This window comes from Gordionus sp. m RMFG-2023, chromosome 3 (genome assembly GCF_954871325.1).
Source record: "Gordionus sp. m RMFG-2023 chromosome 3, tfGorSpeb1-WG-v2, whole genome shotgun sequence".
Taxonomy (NCBI): Eukaryota; Metazoa; Nematomorpha; class Gordioida; order Chordodea; family Parachordodidae; genus Gordionus; species Gordionus sp. m RMFG-2023.
Genome location: NC_088777.1, coordinates 9,549,605 through 9,569,486, shown reverse-complemented (window position 1 = coordinate 9,569,486; position 19,882 = coordinate 9,549,605). Strand labels below are relative to the sequence as shown.

The 19,882-nt window shown below is 27.6% G+C and overlaps 1 protein-coding gene and 1 long non-coding RNA gene across 2 annotated transcripts; one reads left to right on the top strand and one right to left on the bottom strand.

Annotated features, from left to right (window-relative positions):
- The first annotated feature begins 121 nt into the window (after positions 1-121).
- LOC135926507 (10 kDa heat shock protein, mitochondrial-like) lies at positions 122-864 on the top strand. Its single transcript, XM_065462414.1, has 4 exons — positions 122-236; positions 358-522; positions 566-655; positions 706-864. Exons 1-4 carry the CDS (start codon positions 234-236, stop codon positions 754-756), a joined length of 309 nt encoding a protein of 102 aa, XP_065318486.1. The 5' UTR covers positions 122-233; the 3' UTR covers positions 757-864.
- Positions 865-12,964: 12,100 nt separating this feature from the next.
- On the bottom strand, positions 12,965-14,922 carry LOC135927706 (uncharacterized). Its single transcript, XR_010572157.1, has 3 exons — positions 14,796-14,922; positions 13,156-13,209; positions 12,965-13,100 (listed from the first exon to the last, which is right to left on the bottom strand). It is a non-coding gene; the product is annotated as an uncharacterized LOC135927706 (long non-coding RNA).
- Between the last annotated feature and the right edge of the window lie 4,960 nt (positions 14,923-19,882).

Here is a 19,882-nt window from a genome sequence, read left to right as displayed (position 1 = left end):
TTTTTTTTAAGAAAATATCGAAGATTAAATAAAATTAATAAAATAGATAACGTGTTTTATATTTAATCAAAAATACTTTATTTACTAAATAATTTTAATTTTTAAAGTAAAAAAGATTCCAGAAAATTCGAGATTATTTTTCTTTTCGTAATATAGACATAATCAGACATTTTTTTAAAAATTGTTTTTTTTATACATCTCCCATATTTTAAATTTCTAAAAAATTTCTAAAAATGGTAAGTCAATTTTCAATGATGAAAAAATTATGTGCTGATATCTGATGCATAATACTCTAATTTTTTTCTGAGCATATATATTTATAATTTTGAATATACTTATTAATATTTTATTTTATAGGCTTCTATGGCATTAAAAGTTTTTAGACCTCTAGCAGATCGTGTATTGGTTAAAAGATTTTTACCTGAAACAAAAACTAAAGGGGGTATCATGTTGCCTGAAAAGTCACAAGGTAAGGTTTTGAATGCAACAGTAGTAGCTGTTGGTCCTGGCGCTAAAAATGATGTAATATAAATTAAGTTAAAATTTATTTTTTTTAATTTACTAGAAAGGCTCACATTTACCAATGAGTGTGAAAATTGGAGATAAAGTTTTGCTTCCAGAATATGGTGGTATGACAGTTAAATTTGAAGATAATGTAATTATATAAATTTCATATACTTAATATACATTATATATTTTTTACAGGAATATTTCTTGTTTCGTGACACAGATATATTGGGAAAATATGATGAATAAATATAACATTAACTTTTTTTTATAATCATGTTTTAAAATTTTTATACAAAATATATTGTATGTATAAATATTTGATAATTATTTTATATTAGGCAAATTGATAATACATAAATAAAAAGAGATTCAATATTTATATACTATCATAATATAAAAAAAATTAAGCATATTTCTGGATAAAAATTGTTGAAATAAGAATAATTTAAATGATTTTTGTCTCCAACATTTCAGAAATATATAAATTACTTTGTTCAAATATTGTGTCTTCAATCTTTATTTCACTTTACTATATTATAGTTACTGCGGAATGGAAAAAAATGATATATTTTAAAAATCTATTTTATATATAATAAAGTGAGTGGCTGCTCTTATTTTCAATTTCTCTAAACAATTTCCAAAATTTTATACTAGTCTTTAATTTTTACCTTTGTAGGTCTTAATTTATTTTTCATAAATTGGGTGGTGTTGATGAAAAAATCAATTTTTACACTCATTTTGAATTTATTCACCAAATATTGTAATCACTTTTATTTCCATAATTCAACTCAAATAGAACAAAAAAATGATCAAATCAAGAATTCACTTGACTACTTTTGTCATTTTTAAATTAATATCTTTATTTGAAAAATAAAGAATGCCTAGTTACTTTTTATGGAAAATAATCATTTATTAGAAGCCAAACTGACTTGAGCTGATAAAATTTTACCATCAATTTCTGAAAAAATGAAAGTAAAGAAATATTACTTTTTCTATAAATAAAAAAATATTTAAGACATTTTTTTAAAAATTCTAATATTTTTTTTTATATCTAGATCTATATAGGTACCATTTGCATTGCCCAAGTTTTATATTTCCAGTCCTGACCTAATTTTTTCAGCTTGGCTCAGATTTTTAAAAATATATATATTTTATTTTTATAAATAATGGCTATTTAAATTATTCTGTTAAAAAATATATGGTCTGCCCTGGGTATATTAAAAAAAATCAAATACAGGCTGGGATTGCAGGTCTCTGATATTGTGCAAGTTCACAAATTTAAAAATGTTGAGCATAGTTTTTAAAATTATTTCTTCTGCTAAAAATTGTATTTGTTTATAAAAGGTGTTGTAAGTGACAGAGTGATTTAAAAGTATAATTATTTACATCATTCTTTGTTCCTGTGTTTTTTTTAATCGCTTCACTTTCTATGTATCTTTGAAATTTTCTGTTAATGCTTATCTATGTCTATAATTAAAAGAGGGGGGAGGGATTGATAGTAAATTTTGGTGGGGGTGTGTCATTGTCTGCGAGATAAAGAAAAATTGGGGTTGGGGATTTTATGGCTGTCTTGTAAAGAGAACTGGCAACAATAAAAGGGATTAGGGGGAGGATTGATGAAGCAGTGTTGTTAAAGGGTTTATAAGCTGATTTTTCAAACCCGCTAACTCAATATTTTAGCCAGAAAAATATAACCTAAACCTGGAGATTTTGATAATATATGCCATCTTTGTTCCTTATATGAGCAAAATCAGGCTTGCGTAATATTTTTCTGGATAAAATAATGAATTAGCCGTTTTTAAAAATCGGCTCAAAACGAGCCGTTTAACAACGCTACTAGTGGGAGAATGGAATCATATACTCGACCTATCTCTGGGAGAGGGAAAGATCGATCATCTCCATTCACGCTGTCGGCTGTAATCCGTACATTCGTTTATCATTCTAACGTGGCTTTGACAATTGTGATTTCTCTCTTCGGGAGGAAAAGTATATTGCCATGCCAATACTTTTGGCTAGTGTTTTTAAAAAGACCGATTCAGTTAAATATACGGCCCGATTAAGATTATAACCAAAATTGCATTAGTCTAAAGATTTGCATTTAGCAAGCAAAATGCTTGGACATCTATTTGTCAAATCTCAATTCTTACATAACATTAGTTTAGATAAAATCTTAATCGGGCCTTTTGAAAAATCGATTTAAATCGAACCTTTTAACAACACTACTTTTGGCGGCCCAATGCAAAAAATTATTCGGTGGCCCTTTATAAAACAATAATTTATTTAATCTTAATTGTAAATTTTTCGTATTCTGACAAAAACTAAAACCAAGTAATATGACATTATATTTTAATCATAAATATGAGTAACGCATATAAAAAATTATGGTGCATGACTGTGTATATAATAATCACAGTTTTGTCATAAAATCTAGGCTGTTGACCCTCCTTATAAAAAATTGGGGGTTTGGGTTCAGTGAAAAATCTCTGAAAGGAGTTCGGGTACAGGTGGGTTTAGAATTGGGAAATAGGAAAATATAATGATTTATAAAAATTAGTTAAAATAAAAAAAGATAATTTTTTTATAAAAATTTATTTCAATTAATATTGCCATAAAAAAATAATTTATCATCAATATTATTATACAATACAATTTAAAATAATAATATTATATTTCTATTTTAAAAATTTTATTTAGGAAAATTAACATACTATCTTATAAATATCGTCATTAAAAGATTTTTTTTAAAACTTGCACCCTGAACGCTAAATTTAAAAAAGGGGTTAGGGTTTGGGTTAAGCAAGTTCAGCAGTTGGGTTTGTAGCCCTGATAAAATCATTAAGAACCAAAAAAATTAGTTTAAACATTTATCCTCACCCTATTATTTGCAAAAGAGGATATTGCATCAAAAACTAACGATGTAATGTCATTTTTGACTGAAATTATCTTAAGTCATTATTAATTGCGATTTGACAACTGCGTTCAGCAGATGCGACGGTAATTGGAATAGTCAAACCTGTTTATTTTGGACATCGTTGAAACCAAGAATTTTGCCCAACTTTGACAGTTTTATTAAGACTTTTTAAAGTGAGATTATGTTTAAACATTTTAAAATATTTTATATATTTTATTAAAATCATGAGTAAAATAATATATGTGTATATAAACTTGTTCAATATATAAATGTAAATAAGATTAAAATATAATTAATTTATGAAATAAAAAAATATGTTATACTTGTTTATTGAGTACAATATTTTATGTTATATTCATATGGCGTTTGATAATGTCTTATTTGAGTTTATGATTATCTAGGGGCGTCGTTAGCCTTTACAGTCTTAGGGAACTCAACTAAAAAAAATTATAGGGGCTTCGCCCCTCATACCCCATAATTTGCAGGTCTTCGGCTAACTTTTGCCTCTGCCTGATTTTATATTAATATACTATACATAAATTTTCTAACTCTGAACAATTATTCTGAATTTCTTATTTTGTCATTTATTATATTATGCATACAAAATAAACTAGAATATAAATAATGAAAATAATATAAGACATTTTAAAAATAATATTTTTTAATACAAAATCTATTTATTACAATATAAAATATCTTCGATTGCTGATATAAAAAAATTTGCTTCTAAAGAGTTACAAGTGAAAGGTTAATTAATTCATACATATGTTACAATTGACAATGGTTTTTAAAAACCACATAATATAATATAATCCTTAGCAACTTGAGAAAATGTCATGAAACTAATATAAATATCTGTTACCTTAGACAATGTTTTATGGAATGGACTAATAGAAAAAAATTTATAGGTCTAACCAAATCAACAATTCTTAAAGAAGAGAATATAAAAGACCAATCCAAATCATAAAACTATATGGTGGTTAGAGCTCCCTCTTAGATGAAATGATGGAAGCGAGATAAGTAATTCAGAAAATTATTGTAATATTAAATTTCTAAAAGATTATCTTCCAGTTTCAATTATATATAAACGACTACATGGTTGACAATTATTGCTTATCGAAAATATGAAATATGCTCTCAGCCTGTAGTAATAATAAATTATATTGCCACACAAATAATAGATGCTGGCTAATTTGCAGTCCTAGCCATGACAATCACGATGTTAACTCATATCACAAAAACATAAATCTTTAGAAGAAATTATGTAAATATATTGAAGTCATAAGTTATTTACACGGCAAAGATGCCATATTAGAAAAGAAGCATTTTTTAACTATAAAATAAGAACCAGAGAGATATGATGAGAGCAATTAAGATTTTATATATTAATGTCAACTCTAGTTAGTATATTGTATCTTAAAATAATAGTAGTTTGTTTACATAATATTTTATAATCAATTTTATATACTAGAGGATTATAAACTATATGCCTACTTACTTTTTATAAAGAAATCTCTTATACTTATTTGGACCTTGCAAATATTTTTAGGAAGAGGCATGGTAATTAAATCTAAAAATGAATAGTGCAATTTTGCATCATCCCATTTTATTATAGGGGACGGTACCACTATGTAGTTCGCTAGCATAGTAAAAAAGAGAGAGGTAAAAAAAGAGGTGTTCTATTAATTCCGTTTCCTAGAATAGTGTTAATAGAATAGTAAGGTCATGTATAAAGCTATAACAAAGAAATAATTGTACCTGACGTCCGGATTAGAATATTTAAAAGAAGAAAAAAATAATTCTTATGTTTTGGTAGCATATTCCTCTTGTAAGTTAGCGTTATCCATACGGTTTGTCATGTTCCAGATTTTTTAGATCCGTATAATAGTTACAAGGTTGATCCTTCCTTGGTAAGTTATTATCGTGTGTCTCTATAAGTTCTTGTTTGTACTAAGCTAAATGATGCCCGGGATCCTCATTATTATTGCATTAACATGGTGAATGGTATTTATGATCATTTATCATTATTCACCCTTTAATGGTTGCTCTGGGGAGAGAAGAGAAAAAGAAAAAGCGTGAATGGTAACATGGTCCGTTTGGAAATTAACTCATGTTTATACATTTTGCCATGTTCCAGAGGTTCTTAAGATCCCTCAAATGGTAAAAGAGTCGGTTCTACTCAATATAGTGTGTCTCTATAAATCCATGTTTGTATTAAGCTAAATGATGTGTCTCTATAAGTCCTTGTTTGTTCTAAGCTATCATCCTGCTCGGGATCCTCAGCATTCCTTTCCTTCCAATAATTTCTGTTCTAGTTTATTATGCCATGTTTGAGCATGTATTGTAGTTGTTACTTTAGGTGTTTTTTGTTTTTTTTAAATGCCATGAAATCTGGAAACGAGAAATTAATCTAGTCCATATCCTTCATTTTTGCCAGCCAATAGTATTTGGGAGTTCTCTGCTTCCCATAATCTGTGTTCCATTTCATGGACGAGAATATCATATTTTATTTAGAATATCATAAGCAATGACCAAGTAATTCTAATCTCCTCAAAGGAATAAATTTATTGATTGGTAAGATGTGGCACATATTCCAGAGAGTTGAGTTTGAGGTGTTGTATGGGTAGTATTTTTTAGTAATTCTTCTAAGACATTTGTTAAAGGTCTAGGATGTGTTAATATTGGTTTAGTGTCCAGCCACGTATCTAATCCGTATGTTAAGATGGATAGAATTAGAGATTTGAAGAGTATTATCTTTTATTAGTGGATATCTAGTTGGAAGGCCACAATTTCGTCAGCTAATGGTATCAGAATCTGGCTTTGTTTGTATTGACTTCGTATCCAATATTGTGGTTCCTAATGACATTATTCTGGTTCCTAGGTACTTCCGACATCGTTTATACCCCATTATGATCAAAGCTAAATAGGTTTATGTTAGCTGTAAATTTATTGGACCTGATTAACTTGGTCCTCGAGTAGTTAACTTTTAATCCCTATCCATAACAATTATTAACAAACAATGACAGTTAATTTCTTAGCTTGTACTGAGAGTTAGCTAATATGCATACATCATAGGTATAACATAGAAAATTCAACGAGTTGTATATGTTATTATCGTGTTGTTGATCCAGATAGCGTGGGTTAAGAGCATATTCTTGTTTGAAGGATGTGTTAATGTTAGATTTGTTAAATTTGTACTTTATATTTAATTTGCATAAAGAATACTTTTATATTTTGTTGTAAATAGTAGATTCGTTAAATTCATACTTTATATTTAATTTGCATAAAGAATTCTTTTGGATTTATTATTATAACGCGTGATAAAAATATTATATTTGAATAGTTATGAATATTAGTTATAAAGAAGATTGAAAAGAGTATAAAAAGGCCAATTTTTACCATACAGAAAGATCTTTTTTAATTATTAACTTTTTTGTATTTTATTTTTTTAATTTTATTTTTTATTAATCTTTTTTATTATTTTTACTTTTATAATTTTGTTAATTTTATAATGTTATAATTATGAATAAAGAGATAAATTGATTTCATGATTTCGTGATTCCTAATTATTATTTATTTCTTTTTTATATATATATTTCTTTTTATATTTAGGTTTTGATTCACAATGACAAATCTCCTCATTGTGACAGGATGTATTCAGAATATCATTCATTATCACATTAAATAACATAGGTGAGAGAATACAACCTTGTTTCAGGCACTTGTTGGCTTTAAATGGTTATGATTTGATATTCAGATGTTGTGGTACTAGGTTATGAATGTCGTAAATTATTTATATCAGCGATATTAGATGCGTGTCTATTCCTATGCCTTCCAGTAAGGGCAAAATCTTATGCTGTATAATGGAATCAAAAGCTTTACTTAAATCAATCATTAGGGCAAAAATGAGGGACTTATGCATTCTAGCTTTTTGCAGAATGATCTTAAGCGCTAAGAGATCCGCCGTGTTTCTACCCTTCCTGTACGATGTGATAGCGTTTGAGATGTTTCAATTGATGATTGGTTTGATCTGACTGCTACAATATATATGATTAGTAGGGTAACCGGGATCCTGTATTTCATATCTCATTAAAAAGAGGGAGAAGTAAACTAGTAGCTTTATATCTATATTCCAGAGTTCCGTAAATATCCCATCAATTCCGACAGCTTTATGCATTTTTAGTCTTTTAAGGTCGCTGATTATATCCATTTTTCTCAGGTTTCCATTAGATGATTGGAAAAGATAATCACATATATCTTGGCCACCTTGTTCTGTAGAGAATGTAATGGTCTATCCATATAGCTAATTGTTCCTTGGGGTCCGTTATAATTTTATTGTTTTCTATGTGTAATCTCGGTAAGGGATTGGATTTAAAGGTAGTGAGTAATTTGAGAGATTGGAAAGCCTTGTATTTATTATAGTTGTCGAAATTAAATTGTATAGATTTTGATAAGTTGGCAATAAAAAGCCTTTTTAGTTCATATGCAGTGAGTAATGTTTTGTGGTGTTTAGCTTATTGATTTTAGGATTTGTTGTTAAATTTTTTATTATATGTATTGTGGGGTGAGCCACTCTTTTCGTTAATGCATAGTCATAGGCATGAAGTTATACAGCATGATAAATTTAGCTTTATAATTTTCCAGGTTATATTAGGATTGTTCATGCCTTTAACGTATTTCTCCAAGTTGTTAATTTTGTGATGAACTCTTTTATGTCCAAATCGTTTAGCTGTGCCAAGTCTTTCCTAGCTATGAAACCTACGGTGTTAAGATGGTTCCCTTGATCATTTTTCGGAAAAATGATATTGTTTAGCCTAATTCGCATCCTAGTGGATAATGGTACGTAAATAGAGCGAAGTTTAATTTGATGATGACTATTACATCTTTTACCCGCTTGAAGATATTGGTGAAAATTACAAAGAAATCAATTTGTGAGGTAGTGCCAAAGGAAGGACTTCCGTAGGTCATGGTATGATGGCTAGGATGGTTGAAGAAGGTATTTTCTATTTTCATATTGAAGTGTTCACAGATTTCTATTAATTTCTTACCATTAGAGTTCGTACTTTGTAGTAATGTAGCGTTCCCGAGGCAGGTAAGATTGTTAGGTCTGCCTATAGAGGCATTAAAATTGCTTGCAAAAGTATTACCATCTCGATGAGACAGTTCTTTTATGATATTTCCCAGTTCAATTTAAAATATTTTGTCCTTGTGGGGTGCATAAATGTTAAATAAATGCACCTTCTTAACCCATATTTCAGCAAATGCGACTGGAAATTGGGTTGAAGTTTACAAATTTAATTAGTTTATTGTGTATCAAAATTGCCACTCCTGTCCATACGTGTTCAGCATTCGAGTTGCAGTATAAGGTGTATCCATGAGGTTTCGTACTTCCATCTCCTTTAGATGAGTTTCTTGTAAAAGGAGGATATCCTATCGTTGATCATTCATAACTTGCCTATGAATAGTTAATTTGTACTTAGCGATCTTATATTTACATCCGAATACTGTGGTCTTTCATTTAGTGATCTGCATCAGGCCTAATTTTTCAAGCCCGGCCCGAACCCGAAATTTTTTTAAGAAAATATACCGACCCGGCCCGAACCTAATAAATAAAATTAATTTTTATAATTACTCAAAATAAAAGACTTATGTTATATGGCGTCTAGTTCTATAAATAAAACCCAAATATTTTTATTTTTCATAAAAAATTCAATATAAAATTGATAAATTTAAATATATTTTAAAAAATTTCCAAGGCCCGACCCGGTCCGGCCCGAATTTTATTTAAAAATATTAGGCCCGACCCAGTTCGAACCCGATTATTTTTAAAAAAATAGGCCCGAGCCCGATCCGAAGCCCGTTTGTGCCCTATATGGGCCAGGCCTTCTTTTGCAGATCTCTACTTTCATTGATTGAAATTATTATTTACTATAAATGAAGTGGAGATTACGAAAGAAAGAAAAAATGAATGAATATATATATTTATAGTCATTGTATAGTATAATTGTATATTAGAGTTATATTATAAGGTTCTTATTTTTATTATGTGTCACCTAAACATATTTTGGATGATATTCCTTACATCCCACTATTGAGGGGGGGAGGAGTATTAGATCGGATAACATTGTTTCACTAAGATCGGACAGGGGCCCACTATACCATGGGGATTGTTCATAAGTATCAATGAGAATGTGCAAACATCAATTAAGGCAACTAAATAATAATTCTTCAGTGCAGGGTTTCAGATCAAAACCTAGCAGCCATATAATTTTCTAAACCGCAACCAACTGTTATGAAGAAAAATATATGTGCCTAAGTTTAAAATCAATATATTAAACCGAGAATTTGAATATAGTTGTATAATGAGAGGGAGGAGTTCCATCCACAGGTTGAATTCTTTAGGTTGCAGAAGGAGAGTCATTCAGCTAAATATACTTAACCTAATGTCGTATAGCAATAAAGCAAAATATTTTTACACATACCACTAACCGTCAAAGTATCGGTAGCAATACAAAAACATATTAAAAGTCACAAGTAAAAACATATGTTATATTTTATATATATACTTTAAGATTATAATATTCAACAATATTTAAATAATATATTTTTCATAGTATATTATAACGGATTATATTATTAAGGTCAATGAATATTTACTGAAGTGAAATATAATCATTATAAAAAATAATACCATATTGGACTGAGTCAAACCTTCTATTACTGAAAAATTAGAACTTCTGTAGTGAAACCTACCAGTTAGACAAAGGCATACTATTTCTGAGACAACGATTTAGTTCGGATAAAAAACCCAATTGAAAAAGGATGGCATGAGGGAAAGATAATAAATCAACAAGCTAAATTCTCACATAACGTAGCAGAAAAAGATAAAATAGTACAAAAACACGCCGACCAGCTATGAACAAGGAAAGAAGTGGTTGAAGCCGTATCAGTAATAACAGAGGACAATATAAAGTTAGGAGAAGATAAAACATTAGAATAATTTGATAAACTAAATTTTCTTAATTAACGATAACTCGTTATTTTGTTTTTTTTAATATAGTCATTAATAAGTTTAAAAAATATATAATTTTATAATTTAAATAATGAATTCCACAAAAACAATAATTTCCAACTTTATAAAGGACAAAAAATAAAAATCTACCCACTTTTCAAAGTGGTCAGCAGTCCTAGTTATCAAAGTATTTTCTAATATTAGTGTTAGGAATTTGATTATTTTGAAATTAGGGAGTTATCCGAAATATCAAAAGTCTAAATAAAAAAGATTTGATTGTAGTTTAGAATAACAATCCTCAAAATAATATATATAATTGGCATGGCTTCATTAAGACTTGTACGCTTAGACAATATATTTATTAAAAATTTTAATTCAGTTAATAGATCTAAATTTAATTGATTACAATAATATTTTATTGAGTTAACCGTTTTAAAAAATCTGCCAAAATCGAGCCATTTAACAACACTAATCCAAAGAGTGCATCCTAGGATGCTCCATTTTAGATTGGAACCTTGCAAAATTAATTATTTTTTTTGTCCCGAACCAGACCCGAACCAAATTTTATAATTTATTTTTAAAGCTCAGCCTAATTTTTATTGATTTTTAGAACCAGCTGGACCCGAAATTTATAATTTATAATTGAAAAATATAAATCAAACTTTTATTTCAATTCAAAATAAAATGAAAAATCAGAGAATGTATTGTCCTCATATTTACTAAAATAACTATTAATATTATAAATTCCAAATTATTATCGTTAATGCTATATATATTATTTTAAAAATATACCCTTATTTATTTAATTATAAATACAATAATAAGTGTTCATCTTATTCATCTCAAAACCCAACACAAAATTTTCTCTCGTTTTTTGTATTATTTTTATATCCCATAACTCTAAAATATCAAGTCGTGATCTTTTCGAAACAGAGTTTGAGAGAGCGAGCTCGGCGAATACTTCAAATATTAAAAAACTTTTCATTTCCCAGCCTTAGAACATAGTAACTAAAAATGCTATCTTCAATCTTATTGTATCTTTCCCCTCGTTATTATCTAATTTTTTTTATTATTCCTTTAATTTAACAAATCAATTAAATATGATATCTAAAGAGTTTTCAAATAGGGATGTATCAATAATATCAATCCTAATATTTTAAACTCAAAATATCGTAATTGGTTGATTGTGTAAACCCCAGACGCGGGGTTTGGGTCTAAAAATTGACTAAACCAGTTCTGAGCATGAACAAACACAGACCCGAGGTTCAGACCCTTAATCCCCACGTTTAAAAATATGAGAACAAATATTACAGAACTTCACAGACTTTGTTATTAAACCATCACAATTTATTTATTCTTTTGTGATTTATTATAAGTTGTTTTGTTTATACCATTCATATTAGTTTTTCTGAAATTCGCACTTTTAATTTAAAATAATATATTAATGTATTTTATCTTCCAAATTTTAACAACCTATTTCTAAATAATAAATAATTTATTTTAATTATAATTATATAGCAGACAGACAAGTCAAATACAAATAATCATAAATTTTTTTTTATGTAGCAAGAAAATAAATAAATTCTATTTATGGATCCCATGCCCCCCCCCACCTTCCCACCCTGAATATGATATATTGTCAATATATTATTTTAGTATATAACTGCCTGACATTTCTTCGAATTAAAATTAATTTTGGGATATTATTCTTTTAATTATATATTTATTCACTTGATATTCCATTTTAAAACAACCATAAATTAATTTTTGCTCAGGATCCCCCGGGTCTGTGCTCAGGGTTCGTGATCAGAGCACGCCTGAGCAATGGGTCGTAAATTTTATGACCAAGCAAATTTAAAACACTACACACTGCAAACGAAATTTTAACAAAATACTTCTTTTTTTTGCCAAAATTTCTTATTTATAGTTCTCTTCATACTTAAAAACTCAAATCTTAATAATTAATAGAAACATGTTTTTTTATTCACATTTGGTTACATAGTACCACATCCAAAATTCTATATATTAGTAATTTACGAAAGAAATTTAAGGTCATAACTCACAAGATTTATAATATTTTAATGAAAACATTTTTTTTTTATCAGATCATATTATTTTAAAAAAATTGTTTTTTTGTTCTACTAGACAATTTTAAAAAGGTAACCTACGAGTTATTACACGCGACAAACTATATTGCAAAACATTTTATAAGCAAATTCAAATTTACTTTAAGTTAATTATTAACGCCCTCACCCCATAACTCAGTCAACACTGATAGAGAAGCTTGAGTTTCTCGTGGAAAAACGCGTGCTAATTATTAATACCGAAAAAAGTAACTACTTATTGATTCAAAAACATAAGGATCACAAAGGGTTGTAGAATAATTAGTGATTCTTAAACTAGTCATTTTAAAAATAACTCCTTTGAATATAAACACCATATAAAATGTTTTATTAGACTTAATGAGCCTCAAAATATCTCAGATATACTTTTAAAGAAATTTTTTTTTGTTATTATTCGATATTGTTTCTGATAAGATAAAATCAATTTGAATAAAATATTAATTTATTTTTAATATTCGATTCCATTAAAAGTTCTATTAGCCACAAATATAACATATTCCATAGTTATAATCTGAACACCGAAATGCACAAAATGATTCAATTCCTAAAAAAAAGAAATTTTTAAAATATTTATTTAATTATTTTCAATTTTATCTTACCATGAATTTGAATATATGTGTCAGTGTCAGTGTTCGAATATCTTTCGGCATTCTCTATAATAAAATTGAAATTTAAAATGATTCGAGTTTTTGTAAAAGTAATATATATATATTTTTTTAATTCAAATATAATAATTTTTTTTGTAGAGAATAAGGTTTTGTTTTGAACTATTTTGTGTTATTAATAGGCATCTAAAGATAGCAGGGGAAATCACATGTCGATTCAAAGACTTACACTTCCCGCATTAAAATTTGGAAAATTTAGTTATATAAATATAATAGTCAGACTCAGAGTCTCAGACAATTCGCAAAAAAAGATGAGATATTATATTTTTTTTAAATTTCAAAATCATAAAATTTATGCACTTTGACAATGAATTACAGAAATAATAGAGGATAAATATCTGCAAATTTTGTATAAATCTTAATAAAATAAAAATAGAAATAGAATGTATATCTTGAAATTTAATTACCTTTTTTTGAATTTGCGCTAAAGCAAAAGAGAGAAATTTTTTTTCAAGGATGAATAATGGTAAATAAATAGAAAGATATACGTTAACATTTGAATTATTTATATTTATTAAATCAAAATTGGAATAGTGCCACTATGACTATCAGAGGCAAGAGCGTCACTAGAGGAGAAGGATCACAAGGATTCAAGTTCCCTGAAAATTTTAAATTTTTTTAAAAAAATAGATAAAAAAAAGGAGGGCCATTTTGAAAATAGCTAAAAAAAATGGTCATATTAGAAATTCTAGCAAAAATTCAAGAAATCATTTTTTTTGGGGCCCCCTGAGATCGCAAAGACTAGTGACGTCACTGGCCAGAGGCATAGCTTTACCACTGTGATATAAAGATAAATAAAATCCCATGTTTAAGAACAAATATTTATCAGACACCTTAAAAAAACTTATAGGGAAGAAATCTCATGGAAGAAAATATAATAGTTATATTCAGTCACGGGTCCGGTCTTTATTGATTGCGCTACCGTTAGCTCGGTTCGGCTGACAGGTAGAGTCCTTATAATATTTATAATATGAATGGAAGGGAATAAATATTATCCGGGATATTCTCATTTGAAATATCTAATTTAAGATGAAATAATTTTAACAAGCAAATTTGCTTTAAAAAATGCCCACAGAGCTTAACTTAATATCTAATAAATATGGAAGAGCTTAAATGCAGATATTTTGAATATATTCCCCAATTATTATAATAAAAAAAATTTCAAAAATCATAAAATCCAATATGGCGAAGCTATGCTATCGTTTAGCGATGATTATCGCATCAGTTGACTATCACAGCCTTTTTTGTAAATGAGATATATTAATTGTGAGTTGATTTTTAAAAAATATTAAATTGTGGGGAGCGTGATGATCAATTTTTTTAAAATCTTCATAAGTGAGAGGCTGGACCTGAAATTTTTTAAATTAAATTTAGGATTTCTTAGAGGTTTCCCGTTTACTTTCTAATTACCTTAAACATTATCTTTTAATGTTAGTAGGTATGAGCTAAAATTAACACTTTAAAACAAATAATATTTCAAGCACTTTAAAAAGAGCACCAAAAAGTTGAATTAGGAATGGACCTTATAGGTTTCATTTACAAAACATTGGTTTATACATTTTTGTAATAATTACCGGTGGATGTAGATACAGTTGCTAATAAGAATATTATTAAATAAATAGCTAACATTTTTTTTTTAATTATTAGCGATAATTTTCCAATTTGTATAGAGACTGAATCAAGTTTTTATTTTTACAAATTATTAAAAGAAATTTATTATGATTTTCAACTTTCTTTTTAACTTTTATAACGTTATTAAATATTGATTAATAAATAAATAAAAATAAATTTTTAAATTTTAAACATATTTCAATTATTTTATAGTTGCTGTTATCATAAAATAACTTAGACAATCGAAATTTTATATAAACAAATTTAATAAATGTATTACATAGTGAAGGCCAAGACTAGTCTGCGTAGGTCAAAGTTATGGTAGGTTAAAAAATATTTGCCAAATCAGAATTTGTAAAATATCATTAGATAGACACTCAATCAAATCTTTACCAATAATATTCCTTAATATTTAATATATCTTTTGATAAAAGTTAATTTATGTCTCTATAAACCCCATGTTATAATATCTTTAAGCATAATTTAACCTTTGACCTTTAATTTAAGATAAGGATATTTTCGGTTTTACGAGTTTAAATTTAACTTTTATAAACTAAAAATGAAAAAATAAGGAAAAAAACGCCCCAATCTATTCTCTTTTTCTTTTCTATAAAGTTGATGCTACAAAAATTAACATTTTTCAAGTGGAAGGAGTGGTTGTAGAGGTTTATCCTATTCCACCCCAGAAAAAGCAGTTATTTATTGAAATCTTTTAAGCAGTACATGTGGTAGTAAGAATGGTTAATAAAAAATATTTATATTAATTGACAAATTAAGGAAAACAGAAAAATAAATGAATTCCACTCTAAATCATAAGTTAATAATGTATTAATAAAAATATTTTAATAAAATAAATTTACGATTCTCAGAATCACATCTTTAGATTATTTAACCTCCAGGTCATGTATAAAAATCACATCCCTCGTTTTAGCCATAATATAAATATTTCGAATCTTCGACATTTTTTCAAAAATTTGACTTGAATCTAAATGGTAAATATCACAGATATCCTCAATATCTTCATTAACGAATGTCTTTTCCGCCATTCCCTTTGGTGTAAAAAATGATGTTTGATTTAAAAATTTAATCGATTCATCATTGAATCTTTCATTAAACTGCATAATGGTCAAATCAATGTAATATAAACTGGTTTTATAGTTAAAACAAAATATTATATTTAATAATGAGAGTAATACCTCTCCTTTTTTGATTGTAAAGTTTGAAATCTAGAACTTTCAAAATCAAAAGGTAGTTTTCTTCCCTTTATAAAATCTTATTCCTTTATAAAAACATTCATAAATTTAGTGTTATTATATTATCTAATAGGATTAAAAAATAATTCAAGACAATAATTTAAATTATAATTCTCCAATTAATCATGCAATTTTTTGTCAATAAATTTGATTGATTGCAAACCCTATATCCTTCGAAATAGCTTGCAAATTTGTACAAGCCAAGCTTGTTGTCAACAATACTTTATCCTAAATACAAATAAACTAAAATCTTTCTATTCTAAAAACAATAGCATTAGCCATTGTAGAAGTGGCAGAATCTTCAGAACCTTTAAATTTGTCAAAGCTACCCTCAAGGCATTATAAAGTAAAAAAAAACTTTACAATAGCTTTATATGATGACAGCCAGTTTCTTTAAATAAAAAATAAGCATTTTAAATCTAAACAAATAAGAGTGGTATTCTTGATTCATAAAAATCGTTGCGATTTTGTCAGCACATCGCTTTGAAATGCTTTAAGCATGACATATCTTTTAACACTTTCTAAATTTCTTGGTTTTTTTTATCGATTGGCATAATTGAACAATGAAATCGATGACAATAGCACCAAAAAGCTGTCTTTTAGATCTCAGCTCTAATCAAAACTTGTATTCCTGTGATCCTTCCACTCTTGCTTGAAACACAAACATAGCCTTGCCAGGCTAAGAATTCAAGGCGTAGATTCATGGAACTAAGTTTGTATATCATATTTTTTTAATATCAAGATCAGTCGTGCTACCATTTTCACTAGCAAAGCTATTTATTTTGATTTCTAAACATCATATGTACCATCAACTATAATTGAAAAACACCTGTTAAATTCAATTTCTCTTTGAATTTTTTTTTATAACCATATTTTTTATGGTTCTAGAATATTTATATCATTAAATGACAATAGATTAGAATATAATTTGGATTTATTATCCCTTTTTTATCTCCCATCTTTTTTCTTCATATTTTTGATTGTTTTTTTAAGTCTAAGCTGCGGTTCCACATCAACTCGACGCGAGAAAATTGGCCAGCATCAATTCAGCGCGGTGACCATTCACGCAGCGTCAATTCAGAGCAGCGATAATTTGTCGCCTATCTAATTACAGTTGCAATTACAAAATTAGTATAATACAAAAGGATAATTCAATATAAGGGAAGAGATAACAATCGGTGTAAAAATATAATTTGTGAATTTGGAATATTTCATTGTTTTTTTTTCTCGGCTATATCAACCGGATTAGAATTTAAATTTTTTGGGAAAGAAGATACCCATGTGAAGTCCCAAATTAAGGATTTCCCTAAAGACCAAGGCACGGAAGTTAAGCCATCTGGTCTTAAGCCATCATCTAACGATAAATCTTTAGGGAAATCCTTAATTTGGGACTTCACATGCGTATCTTCTTTCCCAAAAAATTTAAATTCTAATCCGGTTGATATATCCGAGAAAAAAAAACAATGAAATATTCCAAATTCACAAATTATATTTTTACACCGATTGTTATCTCTTCCCTTGGACATATGCCAAGCAGAACTTTAAAGTTTTTAAAAAACATAGGGGATAAGACAAGAGCCCTTACATCAGAACCTAAAGAATTTTATTTTTTAAAACAAAACCTTCAAATCACAATTTTATAAAATGTGAACTTGTAGTCCCACTTCCGTTTTTATATAATATTGTTTTATTTTATTTTATTTTATATTTGATGTGAGAAAACTATATTGAATAAATCATATATTATTTTAAAAAAAAAATTAAAAAAAAAATTCAATATAAGTCATGTAAAGAGTAGTGTTGTTAAACGGCTCGTTTTGAGCCGATTTTTAAAAACGGCTAACTCAATATTTCATCCAGAATAGTGTTATGCAAGCCTGAAGAGTTTGTTTGTAGAAGGAACAAAGGTTTGGACATCTACAAGCGAAATCTCAAGGCTTAGGCAATTTTTCTGGCTAAAATATTGAGCTTTAAAAATCGAATCTAAAAGAGCGGTTTAACAACACTAGTAAAGAGCTCGTCTTATTAATATATTCTTCATTTTTTTTACAAAAATCTCAATTCATTTTACTAATTGAGTAATATCTATTTAATAATATCAAAAAAACTTAATTTAATAAACAAATATACATACCCAGATTTTTTTTGGTGAACCAATTTACCATGTTATAAGATTATGTTGATCCAAAAAAATCAAATTTATAAATAAATTATAATATTTTTATATAATATATTAATTTATTATATAAAAAAATTTAAAGTAGCCAAGTAATGTTGCACAAATCGCTACTCAGCTATTTTGTAAAAAGGAACGACATTAACGTTATTTTTAAAATAGCGCACTAATAGCTACGCGCTACTTTAACAAGTGTGGCTCTTTCCCTTATTAGGTAAGTTTCTGGATTCGTCTACGAGATGAATGCTCAATAATTCAAATATAAGTTAATTATTTTAAAAAATTTGGAAAAGGAAACAGTTCAAAACACCAATTGTTAAAATAGACTCTTATCATCAGTTAGCTGCTTTCCCGAAAAGAAACCTTCTAGAGCAAAAGTGCTCTACAAAATAAAAAAACCGTGACAATAATTCCCCATGCAAAATTTCTTTAAAATTAAAAAAACTAAATTTACTAAAAATAAACAAATTATATCGAACCAACAACCGTACCCTATATTTGGCGGTCCTTAACCCTAACCTAGTCCAATAGATTGGGCATTCAGTTAACATCTAAAATTACTATGGCCACTTGAAAAAAGCTATTTTTCCTAGCATCAACTTTATAAAAAAAATGAAAACAAATGGGGGCCTATTATCATTTTTAGGAAATTTTGACTTATAAAATTTAAATTTATCGTAAAACAGAAAATATTATTATCCTATATTCAAGGGCAACGGTTAAATATTACTAGATTTTATATTATAGGGTTTGTAGAGGTGAAAATTAACTTTTATCAACGATTTTGAGGAATAGATATACTAAATATCAAAGAATTTTATTATTGGTAAATATTTGCCTGATATGCTACCGGTCCGGTACTTTATAAATTCTGATCTAACAATTATTTTTGAGCCTATGATGATTGTGACAAAAATTATGAAGACTAGCCTTGGCCTTTAAGGTAATACATTTTATTTGTTTTTATAAAATTTCGATTGTCAGGGTTATTTTAAGATTGAAAAAACAACTATTAAATTATTCAAATGTAAACTCTAATTTAATAAGGCATTTTAAAAAAATCTATTTTTAGGTATTAATTAATCATTGTTTGAAAGCCTAGACATTTGAATTTGAAAACAAGGAAATTTGTTATAATAATTTGTAAAAAAAATGAAATTTTATTATTCATATTAATATAAGTCAACACAATACGAAAAAAATATTCCAAATTAAATAATAAGGTGAAATATTAAAATTATAAGAATAAGAAAGAAAATGAATCAGTAAATTTGAAACTATGATAATTTGCTTTAAGGATAGCTATAGCCAGTCTCTGTCTGAGAAAGAACTCGCGGATCGCCAATATGCTTGCGGATGTGAGATCCTCAATCCTTGAAGAAGGATAATTCAAGCTTACCATAGAAGGTTAAGGTAAGTGGATATTATTGGGATAAAAATGTGATCTTCTTATATTTCCGAATATTTTAAAATTTTATGTTATTCTTTTTGCTCAAGTAAATTAGGAGTTTGGTTGTATAAAGCAAATAGATATATACAAGAGTAGTACTAAACCAGAAATTGTCTCCGTTTCCATGGAATAAGGGTGATTCCGTAAGACCGCTATCAGATCTAAAAAGTC

Excerpts from the sequence above, each read along its gene's own strand:
- LOC135926507 (XM_065462414.1), top strand. Across the intron at positions 523-565 it reads GTCCTGGCGCTAAAAATGAT|AAAGGCTCACATTTACCAAT; the intron begins GTAATATAAATT and ends TTAATTTACTAG. Across the intron at positions 656-705 it reads CAGTTAAATTTGAAGATAAT|GAATATTTCTTGTTTCGTGA; the intron begins GTAATTATATAA and ends TATTTTTTACAG.